At 37.9% G+C, this 17,967-nt stretch overlaps 1 protein-coding gene across 3 annotated transcripts in view; it reads left to right on the top strand.

Annotated features, from left to right (window-relative positions):
- LOC121368063 (potassium voltage-gated channel protein Shal-like) overlaps positions 1-17,967 on the top strand; it is a 144,655-nt gene that overhangs the window by 107,218 nt on the left and 19,470 nt on the right. For all 3 annotated transcript variants that reach the window (XM_041492588.1, XM_041492587.1, XM_041492589.1), the window contains exons 2-3: positions 5,997-6,159; positions 14,914-15,096. In XM_041492588.1, coding sequence (XP_041348522.1) covers positions 5,997-6,159; positions 14,914-15,096 — 346 coding nt within the window. The remainder of the gene's footprint in view (positions 1-5,996; positions 6,160-14,913; positions 15,097-17,967) is intronic.

The raw sequence follows: 17,967 nt of genomic DNA, 5'->3' as shown, positions 1-17,967 counted from the left end.
AATGGTTCCGTCGAAAAGTAAATACTGGACTGATTACCCACAGACATGGTTATAGAAAATAACTATAGTCTAGGAGGAGATTAATATAGTACTCCGAGTTCCTTCTGCTTATCACTAGCAGACGCCTGACAAAGAATTGGCAACCATCCATACGGAAAGACACTTTATTATTTTGTTTATAGCAAATGTTGGGTTTCTTCATAGCAGGTTTCGTGTACTGTGTGTGTCGCGGAAGAACCCTGTAAGACATCACACTGCTAAATTATTTATCATAATGTGGTTCACAATAAACGATATCATAAATATCTAGGATCACATGTGGTATACTGCGTTCGCATTCGGCTGTGGCGCGACTGTGACGTCACGCGTCTGCGGAACGTTCCCGTGATTGACAGCTAACGTATCGGGTCTCAGAAGGCTTTGGAACCAGGGCTGTTCCAGGTTTGATCGTGGAGTGGGGTGGGGTGAGGGTGGGAATGAGAGGTATTGTAATTATTATTTTTTATGTCTGCTGTATCCTGTCCCAAACAGTGCCCCACGACTGGTATATCAAAGACTGTCTTGTCTGAGTAAAAGTACATGCAAAAGATTCCTGGCTACTAATGGAAACAAAATGTAGCATGACTACCTGTATGTGTCACAATTACCAAATGGTTGACATCCAAAATCCGATGATTGATTAATCAATGTTTTCTAGTGATTTCGTTAAACACCACCACCCACCCACACACACACACAACGTCGTTTTGCATACAGGGACAAACAAATAACATGTATTTATAGGTGGTTTGTGTATGTACAAGTAATTTCTTCACGCCCCCATCACTGTGATTAATACTGAAATAGAAAATATGTGTCTGTCTTTTTACAACATTGCGCACATCTAAATATTTATGGTACATTAATGAAGTTTGTTCTCTAATCAAAATAACAATTTAGGGCACTTCTAAGAAACTGTTTGCGAGTTTTTGTCTTCATTTAAATACACATAGCTTGACACCCAATAGCCGATGTATTTTGCGTGCTGGGGTGTCGTTAAACATTCATTCATTCATTCATTCATTTTTGTACTGTACAAAAGCCATGCTCTTGTTTGTAGGTTATGGCTGAAATATTATGTTAATGGTTACATTTACATACACTGTGTAATATATAATGTCATGTATTTATATAGGTCTACCGCATGTTTGTCATTAAATTCAGAAGCATCATGACACTAAAAATTCGCTTTTAATTAGGGCAACTGGTTTCCGGACTCCCTTCCCCTTCCGACATGTATGGCGGTGCTTCCCCAACCCCAAAATGGGGGAATTGTTCCAGGGCTGTAGGTCAAGACTGTGTGGAGATACGTTTTAAGGGCTGGTGGTCGTGTCATGTTGTTTCGGAACATACGTTAAAAAATAATTGTTTTATATTTCGTTCATCCCTTCCCAACCAGCGCCTCGCGATTGATACCCGCTATGTATAATATATTATTACTATCCCATATGATGTCCATATGCGTACGAGCTGGGGGGGTGGGGGGGGGGGGGAGAGGGGGAGGGTGTGTGTGTGTGGCAACTGCCCCCCCCCCCCCAATGCTGGAGCAAATCCTCAAATTCGGGCAAAAATGATAGAGATATTCGGGCAAAATACACGAGACCTTTTAACCACGTATTTCCATCATTCTGCCCGCAAAAGTATTCGTAATCCATGTAAAAATGCGCAGTGATTCGTTTGCAACCCTATATTGCTGTTTGGCAGTAATAGTTATACTAATATGAATAAATGTTGTTTTCCCGATTCGGGCATTTTCGTTTAATTCGGGCAAAAATCAGCCTGCACGGTTACAAAAATGGGAGCCCGTACGCCTATGATGATGTCGTTGAAATCGTTTTTTAAAAAATACTTGTTTAATAAACAGAATAAAGCTATAAACGTGTTTTCAACATATTGGAATCTTTTAATGCAGTAGCAAACAGCTATACGAAGGAGAAAAAGGTACCAAGATATAGCTAAAAATTCTACCTTCTCGTATCCGCAGATTTCGGCTTAACGTCTTCTCAGAACTTAAGCTGTTGCTAAAACAGATATCATGGGACTTAAGAAGACGAAGATAAAAAAAAGACAATCTTAGAAAAAACGAACGGAAATAGATTGTGTTGAAAATCATTTATCGCTCTGCGGTTTCGATTTTGCCCCTGCACCGAGCTTAGTTTCTTTTTTGTAACTGAAATCAAAGATGCAGTGTTTTGCTAGTTGAAACATTCTCAGCGGAGAGCTATAAACTCCAGCTCCCTTCTATTTCATTATAGTATTTATCCGCATAATGACGAGCCACGGGTCATAAACGTTTTCCATACAAATTTACCATTGCTGTGGTTGTCATGCGGGAGCGGGCCAATCTCGGATTTCTGAAAACATAATAGAAATCGATGAGATATCGACGTTTTAACATGTCATAAATGTGTCTAAATATATCAGGTAATCTTTATGTGTTTGTCTTCAGATAGTGTTTTCATAGCTAACGTGTGTGTATAGTATTTACATGGGTTTATTAAATCGATGCGAGCGGACGAGTTTGACTCTTTTTTTTTTTTCTTCTTCTTTTTTCCAAGTTAGCGGCATTGATAAAAGCTTGGTGGAAATTTTTACCAAAGTAACAATAGGAAAATTGCATAATGTTGTTCATGATTTTACTACAAACTACACAGAAAGAATGTTATCCTGTATTTTCTTGTTGTCTTATTTTTACCCAAAAAAAATATTATACCACTCCCTCATGTTATTCAATATGAAAGTTATATGCAAATGAGAGTATTTGCTAATTAATTGCTGTTTAAAGGTGTGTCGTGTTATTCTCAGCCATTGTTTGACGACAGTGTAATTTTTTTTGTTGGGGTTTTGTTAAACATTCATTCATTCGTTCATTAATTAATTAATTTTTTAATTCATTCATTGCTTTATTCTTAGAAATTCTCACAGTGGAATTTCAGAACAAGAAGTATGTTGCATTTATTGGCGTCTTATGGGCGTCAAAATAATATTTCCATATAACTTACCTTTTCTGACACCCAATAGCCGATGCGTAGTTTTGTGCTGGGGTGTCGTTAAACATTCATTTATTCATTCATTCATTCATTTATTGGCGGCCATGGGGTGGCTCGTTGCCCAGAGGTAAAGCGCTCGCCTGATGCGCAGTCGGTCTAGGATCGATCCGTCGGTGGGTCCATTTGACTATTTTTTCATTTCAGTCAGAGTTTCACAACTGGTTGAACAAAGGTCATGGTATGTACTATCCTCTTTCTGGAATGGTGCATATAAACGATATCTTACTGCCTATCGAAAAGTGTAGTCCACTTAGTGGCGGCAACGGGTTTCCTCTCTGACTATCTCTGACTATCCGTGATTAAAATGTGTTGAATGTGCCATAATATGCCTTTCTTTCTTTCTTTCTTGATGTGCTGACAAGAAAACACATTTTCTTATTGTTTATATATGAATGTTTGTTTATGATAGTTCAACACATTAAACTACGGTTATTGTGTGCCTAACACATTGTTATTTTGACACATAGTCTAGAGAGGACACCCGCTATCGTCACATAAGCTACTCCAATGCCCCACAACCAGAATATCAAGTAGCGTGGTATGTGCTGTTTAGACTGTCGGAAGATGTATATAAAACACTCCTAATGGAAACAAATGTTTCAGGATTATCAAATGTCTGATGTCAAATAGCCGATGATTAATCAATTAATTAATTAACTGCTGTAAGGCCTAAAACGAATTGCGTGTTTCCGGGAAAAAGCCGAAACAAACTAGGTAGGGTCGGTTAGCTTCTGGGGTTTTCTGGGTGTGTTTTTTACTACAGTTTTGCTCTTTTCACCTACGAAAAAAAAATATATTGAAAAAAACCCCAACAAATTAGGGTCGGGCATGTTTTTTTTAAAGGTAGAGTCAGATTCCCGGAAACACACTATTTCTTTTACGCCTAATGATGTTGTTAAAGAAAACAGACTTTAACTTTATTCTTTATTAATCCCACACACAACCAGTTCCGGAAAGGGGCGACCATAATAACATTCCTATGCAACACATACAGTGATCCTACTTTACCTAGCCAGATTCCTAATAGTATATACATTTTGTTTTGTTTAACGACACCACTAGAACACACTGATTTATTAATCATCGGCTGTTGGATGTCACAAATTTGGTAATTTTGACAGGAAAGGAAAGGAAATGTTTTATTTAAAACCGCACTCAACACATTTTATTTACGGTTATATGGCGTCAGACATATGGTTAAGAACCACACATATATAAAGAGAGGAAACCCGCTGTCGCCACTTCACGGACTACTCTTTTCGATTAACAGCAAGGGATCTTTTATATGCACCATCCCTCAGACAGGATAGTACATACCACGGCCTTTGTTACACCAGTTGTGGAGCACTGGCTGGAACGAGAAATAGCCCAATGGGCCCACCGACGACGGGGATGGATCCCAAACGCGTATCAAGAGAGCGCTTTACCACTGGGCTACGTCCAGCCGCCTCTTAGAGAGAACATCCGTTAAAGTAGCAAGGGATCTCTTATATGCACTATCACACAGACATGACAGCACATACCACGGCCTTTGGTATACTAGTCGTGGGGCACTGGCTAGAACGAGAAATAGCCCAATAGGCCCACCAACGGGGTTCGATCCCAAACCGACCGCATATCTCTGGGCTACGTCCCGCGCCGCTAATAGTATATAGGTCTTATATAATACATCTTCCTAGTCCTTAAAGGGACATTCCAGAGTTTGCTGCAATTTTTAAGATGTTAGCGACTAACAGAGACTTTTTAACGATTGTAATTACATATCAAATATATTTTTCTACATAAAATATTAGTGGCTTTATATTAAATGTGTTTCTGATCGTTCTAATATTTGTTGTAGGTTAAATTTCATTTTATTTCCTAAAATATAGTTTTTTCGTACGTACAAAATTATTTGAAGACAAATTCCAGTTTGGGCTTCTTACAAATATTAAGACGATCAGAAACACATTGAATATACAGAAACTGACATTCTAAACAAGAAACTATATTTAATATATAAGTTTAACCGTAGAAATATTTTATTAGTCGGAAACATCTTATAATGCAGCAAACTCAGGAATGTCCCTTTAATGTTCAATGGACTGTCTGTAATATTCGTGTCAAAATCTATAATAACGTAATGCATTTGTATTCAGTTGTCAATGGAGTCTGTAATACGCATGTCACAATCTCAGTCAATGCATATTACGCTGAGTTCTCAATGGCGTTTGCGAAACTCATGCACAGTTAATGTACTAATAACAAATAGGCCACACCGGAGGTGACACTAATTAGCATAAAGCGTAGCTTTAGGCAGAATTCATTTTTTGTTTCATTCATTCATTCGTTCTTTCGTTTGTTCGATCGTTTGTTCGTTCGTTCGTTCGACTGGTACAATAAAGGCCGTGGTATGTGCTATCCTGTCTATGGGATGGTGCATATAAAAGATCCCTTGCTGCTAATCAACAAGAGTAGCCCATGAAGTGGCGACAGCGGGTTTCCTCCCTCAATATCTGTGTGGTCCTTAACCATATAACCATAAATAAAATGTGTTGAGTGCGTCGTTAAATAAAACATTTTCTTCCTTTCCTTCGTTCGTTCGTTCATTTCATTTAATTCATTCATTCATTGGTTCGTTCATCCATTCGTCCATTCGTTCGTCTGTCCATCCATTATTTCATTCATTTATCCATCAATCCATCCATCCATCCATCCATCTATCCATACATTCATTCAGTCAGTCAGTCATTACGCGTCTATTATTTAAACAAATTAATATATAGTATATTCATTCACCTATTCATTATGTTTTATTTCACCCAATTGCTAATGTGTATTTTTGTGCTCGGGTATCTTCAAATATTCATTCATGCTGCTTTATTATTTTAAAAATTAATAATGTGTATATTTTTTGTTTACTTGCAGTTATGGTGATATAGTTCCAAAAACAATAACTGGGAAAATCGTTGGCGGAGTATGTTCGCTCAGTGGTGTGTTAGTTATAGCTCTTCCGGTTCCCGTGATTGTGTCCAATTTCAGTCGTATATACCACCAAAACCAGCGGCAAGATAAACGAAAAGCTCAAAAAGTAAGTATTTCTCCATCAGCTGTTGTCAAAATTGTGTTGAGGATGTGTTGTTTTTGTTGTTTTTTCGAGTAATAATATGTAATAATATGGCTGAAGCCTAGATAATATAAAAGATATAAATATCAGTATCAAACAAAACCCGAAAATCATCAGTTAAAGACCACTAAGGGATGATTTTTCCACTAATAATATGCAGTAATATGGATGGAGCTTAGAAGATATAAATATCAATATCAAACAAATCACGAAAATTATCATTTTAATACATCAATATTACATATTGATATCTTATATGTATGCAGTTGTATGACTAGGTATTTAGTTCAAACAAAATTTATTTCGCAAATCAAATACAGCGATTTGGGATTGGCCAACAGGCTAACTATGCCTATGTTAAGGCCTCTCCCTGTATGTAACACATACACATATTAGGTAAATCAAGATGGCGGAAGCAAACGTATAATATTATTTCCTCTATGGTTATTGAGGACGATAGACAGAAGGATAGAGAAGTAAATACGGAGATCAGGAAGAAAGAAAAATAGAAAGAAAGGAAGATGTTTGTTTCAGCACCCACCATCCACAGAATGAAGGAGGGAAATATTTTATTCAGCGACGCACTCAACACATTTTATTTACGGTTATATGACGTCAGACATATGGTTAAGGACCACACAGATTTTGAGAGGAAACCCGCTGTCGTCACTACATGGGCTACTCTTTCCGATTAGCAACAAGGGATCTGTTATTTGCACTTCCCACGGGCAGGATAACACAAACCAGAGAGAGATAGAGAGGGAGGGAGGGAGGGAGGGAGGGGAGGAAAAGAAAGAAAAAATCTGGGTATAAACAAGAAACTACAACGGACTACCTGCCGATGAAAATGGGTGGGGTATCGATCCTTAGCCCCCTCGCATGTCGAACCATCTCTCTACAACTGATGGGAAGCCGACACGTCGTATCGAACGTTAGATAAGGTTTATTGGTTACCGAGTATCGGACGGGGACTTTGGATCTGACGTTGATGGAGTGATCGGGGAAAGGCCTTTGTTTATTGGGTCATTTTACTCTATTTCTGGATCCCCCTGGCTCCGTGGACAGCATGGTTGGCGCTGTAGGGATTTGAAATTTCGCAGACACTGTCAGTGGCAAGTAGCGATGTAGCCTTCGATTTTGCACATGTGTGTGTGTGTGTGTGTCTGTCTGTCTGTCTGTCTGTCTGTCTCTCTCTCTCTCTCTCTCTCTCTCTCTCTCTCTCTCTCTCTCTCTCTCTCTCTCTCTCTCTCTCTCTCTCTCTCTCTCTCTCTCTCTCTCTCTCTCTCTCTCCACATACTCTCCCCCGGCAGAACGGAGAGTATTGTCGGATTAATTCTCATTGATTTTCCTTGTTCAGTTAGATTCTACAGAGAAATGGCAAACAAGCATTGTTTCATTTTCTAGTCTGCATTTATGTTACTTGTGCGCGCGTGTGTGTGTGTGTGTGTGTGTGTGTGTGTGTGTGTGTGTGTGTGTGTGTGTGTGTGTGTATGTATTGAATGTATAGGTGTATGCATATATGGATGGGTGGAATATAAAACCGCTTGTATTCCATTATATAAACTGTCTGACGTTTACTGTTATAGTTTCACACACATACCAGCTGCAATGCTGAGAAAATAGCGTGTAAATTAGTACGTTTTCAGACAGCTAAGACCCAACGAAGAAATCTGTTTATACATGGAATTATATTCTAAAAACGGAGCGGGGGGAGGAGGGTGTGGAGGCTAGAAGGACAACGGTCAAAATTGCACTGTACTGTACAGTTAACGTAGGGAAACAAAAAAATGGCACGGAAACCAAAGTTATGTTTTTGTTATTTAAAACATGTTGAGGTTTTTATTAATTTCATTCAGCTACGGTTATTGCATTTTTGTTATAACAAAAAAGCTAATGCCATTTAATCTATGCATTTCACATGATAAAAACCATATATAAAATACTTCAATTGTATATGAGCGTATATATATATACGTAGCACCCATCACAATTCATGTTTTAAAACCATATTGAAACAATTTGAAATTATAAGGACATAAGTACGTTATATCCCTTAAAATGTATAATTTTAAACCCATATTAAAACAACAGATTTGAAATATATCAGATGTTACGTACGTTATATCACTTGCATTGAATGGTTTTAAACTGATATTAAAATAGTCGATTTGAAATTTATAAGGACCCATCAACGTTATATCCCTTAAAATGTATAATTTTAAACCTATATTAAAACAACAGATTTGAAATTCACCACATAATACGTACGTTATATCACTTACAATGAATTATTTTAAACCCATATTAAATCTATTGATTTCAAATTATAAGAACATAAGTACGTTATACCCTTGCAATTCATGTTTTTAAACCCATATTAAAACAAATAATTTGAAATTTATGAAGATCAATGTACGTTACACCCCTTAAAGGGACATACCCTAGTTTCAATCCGTGAAAATTAACAATAAGTTTAATTAATCTACAAACCTGAAACGCATTTGGATAAAGTTACAATTGAGTGAAACATGATTCTGTAACTTCGAAATGGTAAAATACCCTCTAAAAACGGACTAAAACTCGACTCCATAACTGTTTCTTCTCGGAAGCACGTGCGTTTTTAAAAATATGAGAAATGCAGTTTGTGATATTAAAACCACCAGGATGACCAAAAATACTTTGAATGTACGGAAATTGATAATCTAAACCATAAAAGCTACGTAAAGTATGATTTCAGTTGTCAAAAACGGCTATAATAGTCAAAAATATAATTTAGTGTTTAAAAACTTTAAAGGGACACACCCTAGTTACGTTTATTTGTTAACCATTACGGCGTTGTTTTTCGCTATTAAACCCCATTTTTCACAAATAAAATTGCACTTTACTTACATTTTATTATTTAGAATACACATTTCCATTCACCTGAAGTGCTTTTTGGTAATCCTGATGTTTGTAAAACCACGAAATGCATTTTTTTGCATTTTTTCACAAAACGTGTTGTCGAGAAAAAAACGTTAAGCAAGCGAGGTCCAATCTATTTTTAATGTCACAGACGTTGGTATATCACGTGACCGTTATCATTTTGGTTCGGTTTGTTTTCTCGTGCACGGTTCGCGCAATCAACATCCGATTTGTTGTTGTTCATTTGTAAGATTTTTCTTCACAGTTTGTGAACATTTTCAGTAACAATAAAGTTCAGACAAGTAATTGTCTCAATACAAAACGTTACAAACCCTTAAAACCAATAATTTTGCTAAGTCTTACGATATCTGGAGAGGGGATACAACCAGGACAGAGCAGTTGGAACATGTCCAGGAGAGGTGAAACGAACGCACCCCAAGTCTGTGAAATTTGTCGTGACGTAGGCATTGTTGTGCTTCTACCGGTGACATCAGAATACTAACTTTCAAAATTATTTCAAGCAATTGGGACATGGGGATTCCCATGGTATTTATCGATATAAAACCTGCTTTTTCACTCCATTTGATAAAAACGTGATCTAAGTGTGTTACAGGTTTGTAGATTAACCAAATTATAATTTATTTTCGCTGGATGGAACTAGGGTGTGTGGCTTTAAAATGTATGATTTTAAACCGATACATGCTTATAAACCCAAAATGAAAACAGCTGATTTGCAAATGGATGAGGACATAACATTAGCTACTTTATACTTCTTAAAATATATCATTTTAAAAACGTATAACAACTGAGTTGAAATGTATTAGGATATACATGTACATTACACCTCTTAAAATGGATGGTTTTAAACCCATTTTAAAACAACTGATTTCAAATTTTAAAGACCTTATTATGTACGTTATACCCATTACAATAAGTAATATGAAACCCATATTAAAACATCTGAAATAAAATATATAATGACATAATATGTATGTTATACTCACCCATTCAGATCTTAAAACATAATAAAACAATGATTTGAAATGTATAAAGACATTATTATATAGCCTACGCTTTTACTCATTACAAAGCATGTTTGTAAACCTGTATTAAAACATCTGATGTAAAACGTATAACTTATTATATAATACGTACTCTATTGCCCCACCCACTTAAATTGAAGATCTTAAAACATATATTAAAACAACTGATTTGAAATGTATAAGAACATAGGTATGTTAAACACCTCAAAATTCATACTTTTAGATCCATACTGAAACAAATGAATATATAATTATGTACGCTCAAAGCATGCTTTTAGACACAGATTGAGACAATAAGGGCATATGTATGCTATACCCCTCACAAAGCATGCTTTTAGACATATTGAAACATTAAGGGCATATGTATGCTATACGCCTCACAAAGCATGCTTTTAGACACAGATTTAAACAATAAGGGCATATGTATGCTATACCCCTCACAAAGCATGCTTTTAGACACAGATTGAAACAATAAGGGCATATGTATGCTATACCCCTCACAAAGCATGCTTTTAGACATATTGAAACAATAAGGGCATATGTATGCTATACGCCTCACAAAGCATGTTTTTAGACATATTGAAACATTAAGGGCATATGTATGCTATACGCCTCACAAAGCATGCTTTTAGACACAGATTGAAACAATAAGGGCATATGTATGCTATACCCCTCACAAAGCATGTTTTAGACACATATTGAAACATTAAGGGCATATGTATTCTATACGCCTCACAAAGCATGTTTTTAGACACAGATTGAAACAATAAGGGCATATGTATGCTATACCCCTCACAAAGCATGCTTTTAGACACATATTGAAACATTAAGGGCATATGTATGCTATACCTCTCACAAAGCATGCTTTTAGACACAGACTGAAACAATAAGGGCATATGTATGCTATACGCCTCACAAAGCATGCTTTTAGACATATTGAAACATTAAGGGCATATGTATGCTATACGCCTCACAAAAGCATGCTTTTAGACACAGATTGAAACAATAAGGGCATATGTATGCTATACCCCTCACAAAGCATGCTTTTAGACACATATTGAAACATTAAGGGCATATGTATGCTATACCTCTCACAAAGCATGCTTTTAGACACAGACTGAAACAATAAGGGCATATGTATGCTATACGCCTCACAAAGCATGCTTTTAGACATATTGAAACATTAAGGGCATATGTATGCTATACGCCTCACAAAGCATGCTTTTAGACACAGATTGAAACAATAAGGGTATATGTATGCTGTACCACTCACAAAGCATGCTTTTAGATACAGATTGAAACAATAAGGGCATATGTATGCTATACCCCTCACAAAGCATGCTTTTAGACACATATTGAAACATTAAGGGCATATGTATGCTATTACTCTCACAAAGCATGCTCTTAGACCTACATGTGTATATTGAAAATATTAATAATGGCATCTGTACGCTATACCCCTCATAATGCAGACTTGTTTGTCATGCACACCTATGGCAATGGGTTATATAATAACTGGTTAGCTCTGGTGTCAAGTAAAAGAGGATTTATAAACATTCGCAAGCCGGTGGGTTGACGTGCACCAATACTATTTATTTATTTTCTCTTTATTAATGAGATCTGTGCGACTTTTTGTTTTGATAGCGCCGCACTGACGTCACAGCACATCGTGTATATTAATATTTCATGGGTCTGCATGGCAACAAACAGAAATCGCGAACATGATGGTGCCGAGAAAAAAACCCAAATGACCTTGAACGAACGGTTGCGATATTTGTCAACGTCGTTCATCAAATATTGATGCCCGGGTATAAAAGATAAGCACACTTAAACAAAACAAGTATTGATGTAATGTTTATGGTTCTATCCGGTGTCTCTGTCATTTCACCATCTAATAACAACGAAGCCATTTTGGTACGATGTGGTTTTTACAGTTCGTATTACAATACTAATAATGGTGAAAGTGATCTCCGTGATCTAGTGGATAAGCTGCTGAACAATCAAGCTGACGACAGTGGTTCAAATCCCGTCAAAGCTGGCTCACACATTCATTCATCTTTCTCATCTATTACCCTCTGCCTATCATTCTCATTATCTTAATATAAAAAACCTTTCCAATTTATCCAACGATTTCAGTCTGTTTCGACCTTTCTGTCAGTTTCCTCCGACTCTGTCTTCTGAGCTGTCCACACCATCGCCTACCGTCTCAACGTCTTCCTACGTGTGCAGTCTCTGTGTATTACCCTGCACCCACCTGGCATCCTCGTCCTCTGCCGCTAATAAAGCTGGTCTGACCCACGGCACTAACTAACGACCGCCGGCAGTAGGGGTGCATAGTAGGTGGTTATAAGTGCCTCTTTACAATGCCAGAAGTAACTACTGAACACTCCCCGAAGTGGTCAGACTAAGCCCACAGTTAAAAGCTGATGGGGAATGGCAGGTGTGTGCACAGATAGCCACAAGGGACAAGCACCTGTTGCGGTTGGACAGACAAGGACTGGGATGTGGAGGTGGACAGCGAAAGAAGTTGAAAGATAGGAGTTGCCAGATTGGGAAGAAATGAGATGGAATTCAAAGGAGAGAAAGGAAAGGGGGCAGTGGGATAAAATAATAATAATAATAACAATTTAAAAAAAAAAAAAAAATAATAATAATAATAATAATAATAATTGTGAGGGTTCAAGAAAGGTTTCTGCAAATTAAAAAGTAGGACAGAAGGACAGGATAGTACATACCACGGCCTTTATTGACCAAGTTGTGGAGCACTGACTGTGGAGAAATAGCGCATCTGGCGTGCGCTTAGCCATTGGGCTACGTCCCGCCATCCTGCAAATTAAAAATTACATTAATAAATTGCTGCCTTTAATATGTTGTCTGGAAATATTTATGAGAATGCGGATGTGCATGTATGTTGCTCAGAGCACTGTCACCTGGATTGTGGTAGACCACGCGATCGATTAGTGTGATGTCGAGCTCGATTGATCGCCCTTAATGGACTCGAGGTTTCTCCGTTCTAACCGGAGTCTTACAACTGGCATATCAAAGGCTGTGGCATATAGTGTCCTGCCTATGGGAAAGTGTTTAATTATGAATGATCCTTTGCCGTTTGTGAAAGGGTAGCTCCTGCACGCAAGCACGCCCCCCCCCCCCTCTCTCTCTGTCTCTCTCTCTCTCTCTCTCTCTCTCTCTCTCTCTCTCTCTCTCTCTCTCTTTATATATATATATATATATATATATATATATTCCCCCCCCCCCCATCTCTCTCTCTCGCTAAAGGTTGTGATATGTACTTTCTTGTTTAGACAAATAGCATATAAAAAGACCCATTTCTATTATTCGAAAAGTGTAGCCTATGTGTCGGCAGCAGGTTTCTTCCCTAACTCTGAAGACCATGTGTTCGTTACAGACACATGTAACATCTCTTGAACAAATTTCAGACGGCTGATGTATAATATAGTCTATAAAAGAATATAGCATTGGCCAGGGATTGGGTCAAATACCGAGTCATACAGTTGTATATACCAGATATGCAATATTGATCAGATGGTTTTAAAACAGACAATAGCAAAGTGGAAGAACGGTGCATTCAACGATAATTTTAGGGTTTTGTTTAATACTGACATTTATGTAATCTACTGATGTATCTCCTTTATACTGTACCGGCCTCGGTGGCGTCGTGGCAGGTCATCGGTCTACAGGCTGGTAGGTACTGGGTTCGGATCCCAGTCGAGGCATGGGATTTTTAATCCAGATACCGACTCCAAACCCTGAGTGAGTGCTCCGCAAGGCTCAATGGGTAGGTGTAAACCACTTGCACCGACCAGTGATCCATAACTGGTTCAACAAAGGCCATGGTTTGTGCTATCCTGCCTGTGGGAAGCGCAAATAAAAGATCCCTTGCTGCCAATCGGAAGAGTAGCCCATGTAGTGGCGACAGCGGGTTTCCTCTCAAAATCTGTGTGGTCCTTAACCATATGTCTGACGCCATATAACCGTAAGTAAAATGTGTTGAGTGCGTCGTTAAATAAAACCTTTCTTTCTTTCCTTTATATTGTATTATTGTTATTAGTGCAAATCAACAGGCTAGAAAATCCAGATCGAAGAGAGATAACTCGTGTTAAAATTCATGACTTCACTGACCAGACTGGGTTAAGCGACTTTATCAGTGGTAACATTAACTCGGATAATATTGAAGGATTCTGGAACGGATCTAGCATTTTGTAAAGGGGTGGGAGTGGGGATGTCATTAAATTCTAAAAAGACCAATTTGAGTTTGTCGTAAGCAAATGAGCCGAACTCGGCACTCGAAGGGAATGAGATCTGTAGACCGAGTTCGAGGGAGGGGCGATGCTCCCCGGAAAAGTTTAAAATAAAGATGTTCAAACACGTAGATTGTGGACTTTGAACTTTTTTTAACATGCCCCAGGGTCCTGTCTCTGAATAGCCAAGGACTTGACCTGGGACTATATTGTGGATGATGAAATAAATAAAACAATAATATATTTTTTTTTTAAACGGGACCCATGTGACACCCTCTGAATCCGCCAAATAGCAGGCGATTTGGAACTATACCTAATAGAGAGCAGGGAAAGTCTGCAGTTGCCATTGTTGTACAATTTAATGTTTGTAATTAGGAGAGTATATAGAGGGTCTCGTAAGTTGGATAACTTGTGCCCAATCCTTTCGTGTGTTCAGTCAATCAGCTCTATGTCTACTGTATCGAACTATTTCCATGGTGCTTGCCTTGTTCACTACTTTGTTTGTATTTTGCTAGGTTGCCCGTTTGGCTCGTATTCGCATGGCAAAGAACGCCAGCGGGGCAGCGTTCCTCAACAGCAAGAAGAAAATCCAGGAGATGATGCTGGCGCAGGAGAACTGCCTCTCCATGGACGACTTCAAGGAGGACATCTTCCAGCTGCAGCACCACCACCTGCTGAGTTGTCTGGAGAAGACCACAGTACGTGTTCACTCACTTACTAACACTAGTTAACACACTGCGTCATCAGTTATCAATCATTTACTGACACTAGTTAACATACTGCGTCATCAGTTATCAATCATTTCCTGACACTAGTTAACACACTGCGTCATCAGTTATCAATCATTTACTAACACTAGATAACACACTGCGTCATCAGTTATCAATCATTTACTGACACTAGTTCACTCATTATATCATAAAATGTGTCCTAAAACACTTAATTCACAAAGTACGTCATCAAACATCAGCAGAACAGAACAGAATTTATTTACACTCTGGCCGTTCAGCAACGGCATAGGAGGGCTACATAATATAAAGGATATATATATATATATATATATATATATATATATATATATATATATATATATATATATATATATACATATATACATTACTAGCTAACAGTAGTTCACACACTCATTATATCATAAGACATTTGTCCTCAAACAATGACTGACTAATTCACACACTACATCATCAAAAATCAGTCATCAATCAAGTGCTAACATTAGTTCACACACTACACAATGAAACACCAGTCACCGATGACTTACTGACAGTAGTTCACTCATTACGTCATCAAACGTCAGATTTCAATTATTTACTAACAGTAGTTCACACACTACGTCGTCAATATTAGGCATCAATCAATTACTAACAGTAGTTCACACACATCATCAGTTATCAATCGTCACCAAACATTAGCCATGACTCGCTAACAGTAGTTTCCACAATACGTCATCAAACATCAGCCATTACTAGCTAACAGTAGTTCGCATTCTACATCATCTAACATCAGTAATCATTCAGTTACTAACAGTAGTTCACTGACCAGGTCATCAACCTTCAGGCATGCCTCACCAAAAGCAGATGAATGAATGAATGAATGTTTAACGACACCCCAGCACGAAAAATACATCGGCTATTGGGTGTCAAACTATGGTAAATGCAACCAAATGATGATAAACATCAATATAAAAAGATTTAAATAAAAACACAGTGTAAAGAACTGTCTAAAAATGCAAATATCACAAATAGATACTGAATTTTACTCAAAATTTCAATTTGTGCTGTATTGGCCATTCTCAAAGAGAATGTTACACCCGTGCACCACGGTGAGGTTACAGCACGCGCAGGGGCCAAAAGCAGATGAATCATTAACTCATCAACATCGCGCTCATTACGTCATCAACAGTTCACTCGTTCAGAACACAACAGAACTGGACCCATATTCACAAAACATCGTAAACCTAGTTTTACACGTAAACGTAAATCTACGACTGAAGAGCTATTCACGAAACAACGAAAACTTAAGTTACGTGTAAAGTTGGACGTAAATATATAAAGAGTGCCTCCGGTTATAACTAACGCTGTACGTAAGTCGTGTACATATAATAAACCAAGCACGATCGCCGTTGTTTACTATTATTTATGGAAACTGGCAGCATTTCCAATAATTGAAGCAGTTTGCGATGATGAATGCCCACGGATTGAACATATTTTTGTTGTAGCCCGAGTACTCTGACTGTAAGAGAGCTAGACGGACATTTGGACATAAACACGCTCTCATTACAGTCAGAGACAAACCTATGTCTTTTTTTGGCAATTCCTGACTACCAAACGGTAGGCAACGAGTCCCGCTCTAATACCACAACAATCCTATGTTTGACGTCAAATACCTTTACATCAATCATTTTCGAGTTAAGTGATACAAAAAAATCCACATATTAATCACTAATACACTTACTACAGAAAGAAACCCGACAGCACCCACATTCAGCTACGCTTCGTGACACTCCGTCGCAACAATTGCAAAGCTCGGCGATCTATTTCGAGACGTAGACCACGTGATCGCGCACTGGGCGATTCCGCCTTGTGCAGCAGTTACAGGGGCCGTCTCATATCAAGCGGTTATTATTTTCATAAACAAATCGTCAGTCAAAAAAGAACTTGTAAATCAGCGACAAATATCATTGTCGTACTGTTAACTGCCAATGCGTATCGATGGGTAATCTCATTAATTGTGGCTACATTCTACGCTGAAAAAAGTTCTAAACCTTTTTTTTAAAACTCCCACACACACCCTCTCGTTCTGAGTACAGTTTGTGGCCCTGATCAGAAATCGTGGTAGCGTACTTGAACATCAAACTGATATAAGCAGGTTAATTCCCGACATCGGACCTGGCAGTCATTTGTGGCCATACATGCATACGGCGAAACTCATCGCCATCGGTCCCTAGGCGTCAGCTTGTCTACTATGACGGAACTCCTGTCTACAACTGATAATTGAGTATTGTGTTACAGAATCGGTCTTTGTTCAGTTGTTGAAAACAATTGGGCTGTGTTCTACGTAGGTTAATTCATTGTCAATAATTATTAACTACCATACATATATGTGATTTACATTTGCTTGGATAAAACGATCGTTCATATGAAATTAGTTATTAAGCAAACAGAATACTTACAACCAACCCAAAACAAAATTTGAACTATTTTTATTACTTAATTTACTAGTATCCTACATGGGCGGATCCAACGGGGGGGACCAGGGGGACGAGTCCCCCCAAAAAAATTGTTCAAGTGCCCTCAAAATGTCCAAGTGCCCTTTTTGTTTGTAGAATTTTTTTTTTTTTAAGTAAACAATAATTATATTGTAGATAAATGAAATCAAGATTTTCGTGTACATGCGCAAGCTTGCAGATATGTGTCTGTGTTATTGAGTCTCAATGGGGCCCCATTGAGGTTCTAACGCGAGTGACGCCAATTTACTTCATTATTGCTAGTATATTATGACGTAGAACTGTAGGAATTCATATTAATTGTAAATATCAAAACTTGTAGTAA

The sequence above is a fragment of the Gigantopelta aegis genome, chromosome 3, assembly GCF_016097555.1.
Source record: "Gigantopelta aegis isolate Gae_Host chromosome 3, Gae_host_genome, whole genome shotgun sequence".
Lineage (NCBI taxonomy): Eukaryota > Metazoa > Mollusca > Gastropoda > Neomphalida > Peltospiridae > Gigantopelta > Gigantopelta aegis.
The sequence above is the reverse complement of the archived record's forward strand: the minus strand, read 5'-3'. Positions and strand labels throughout refer to the sequence as shown.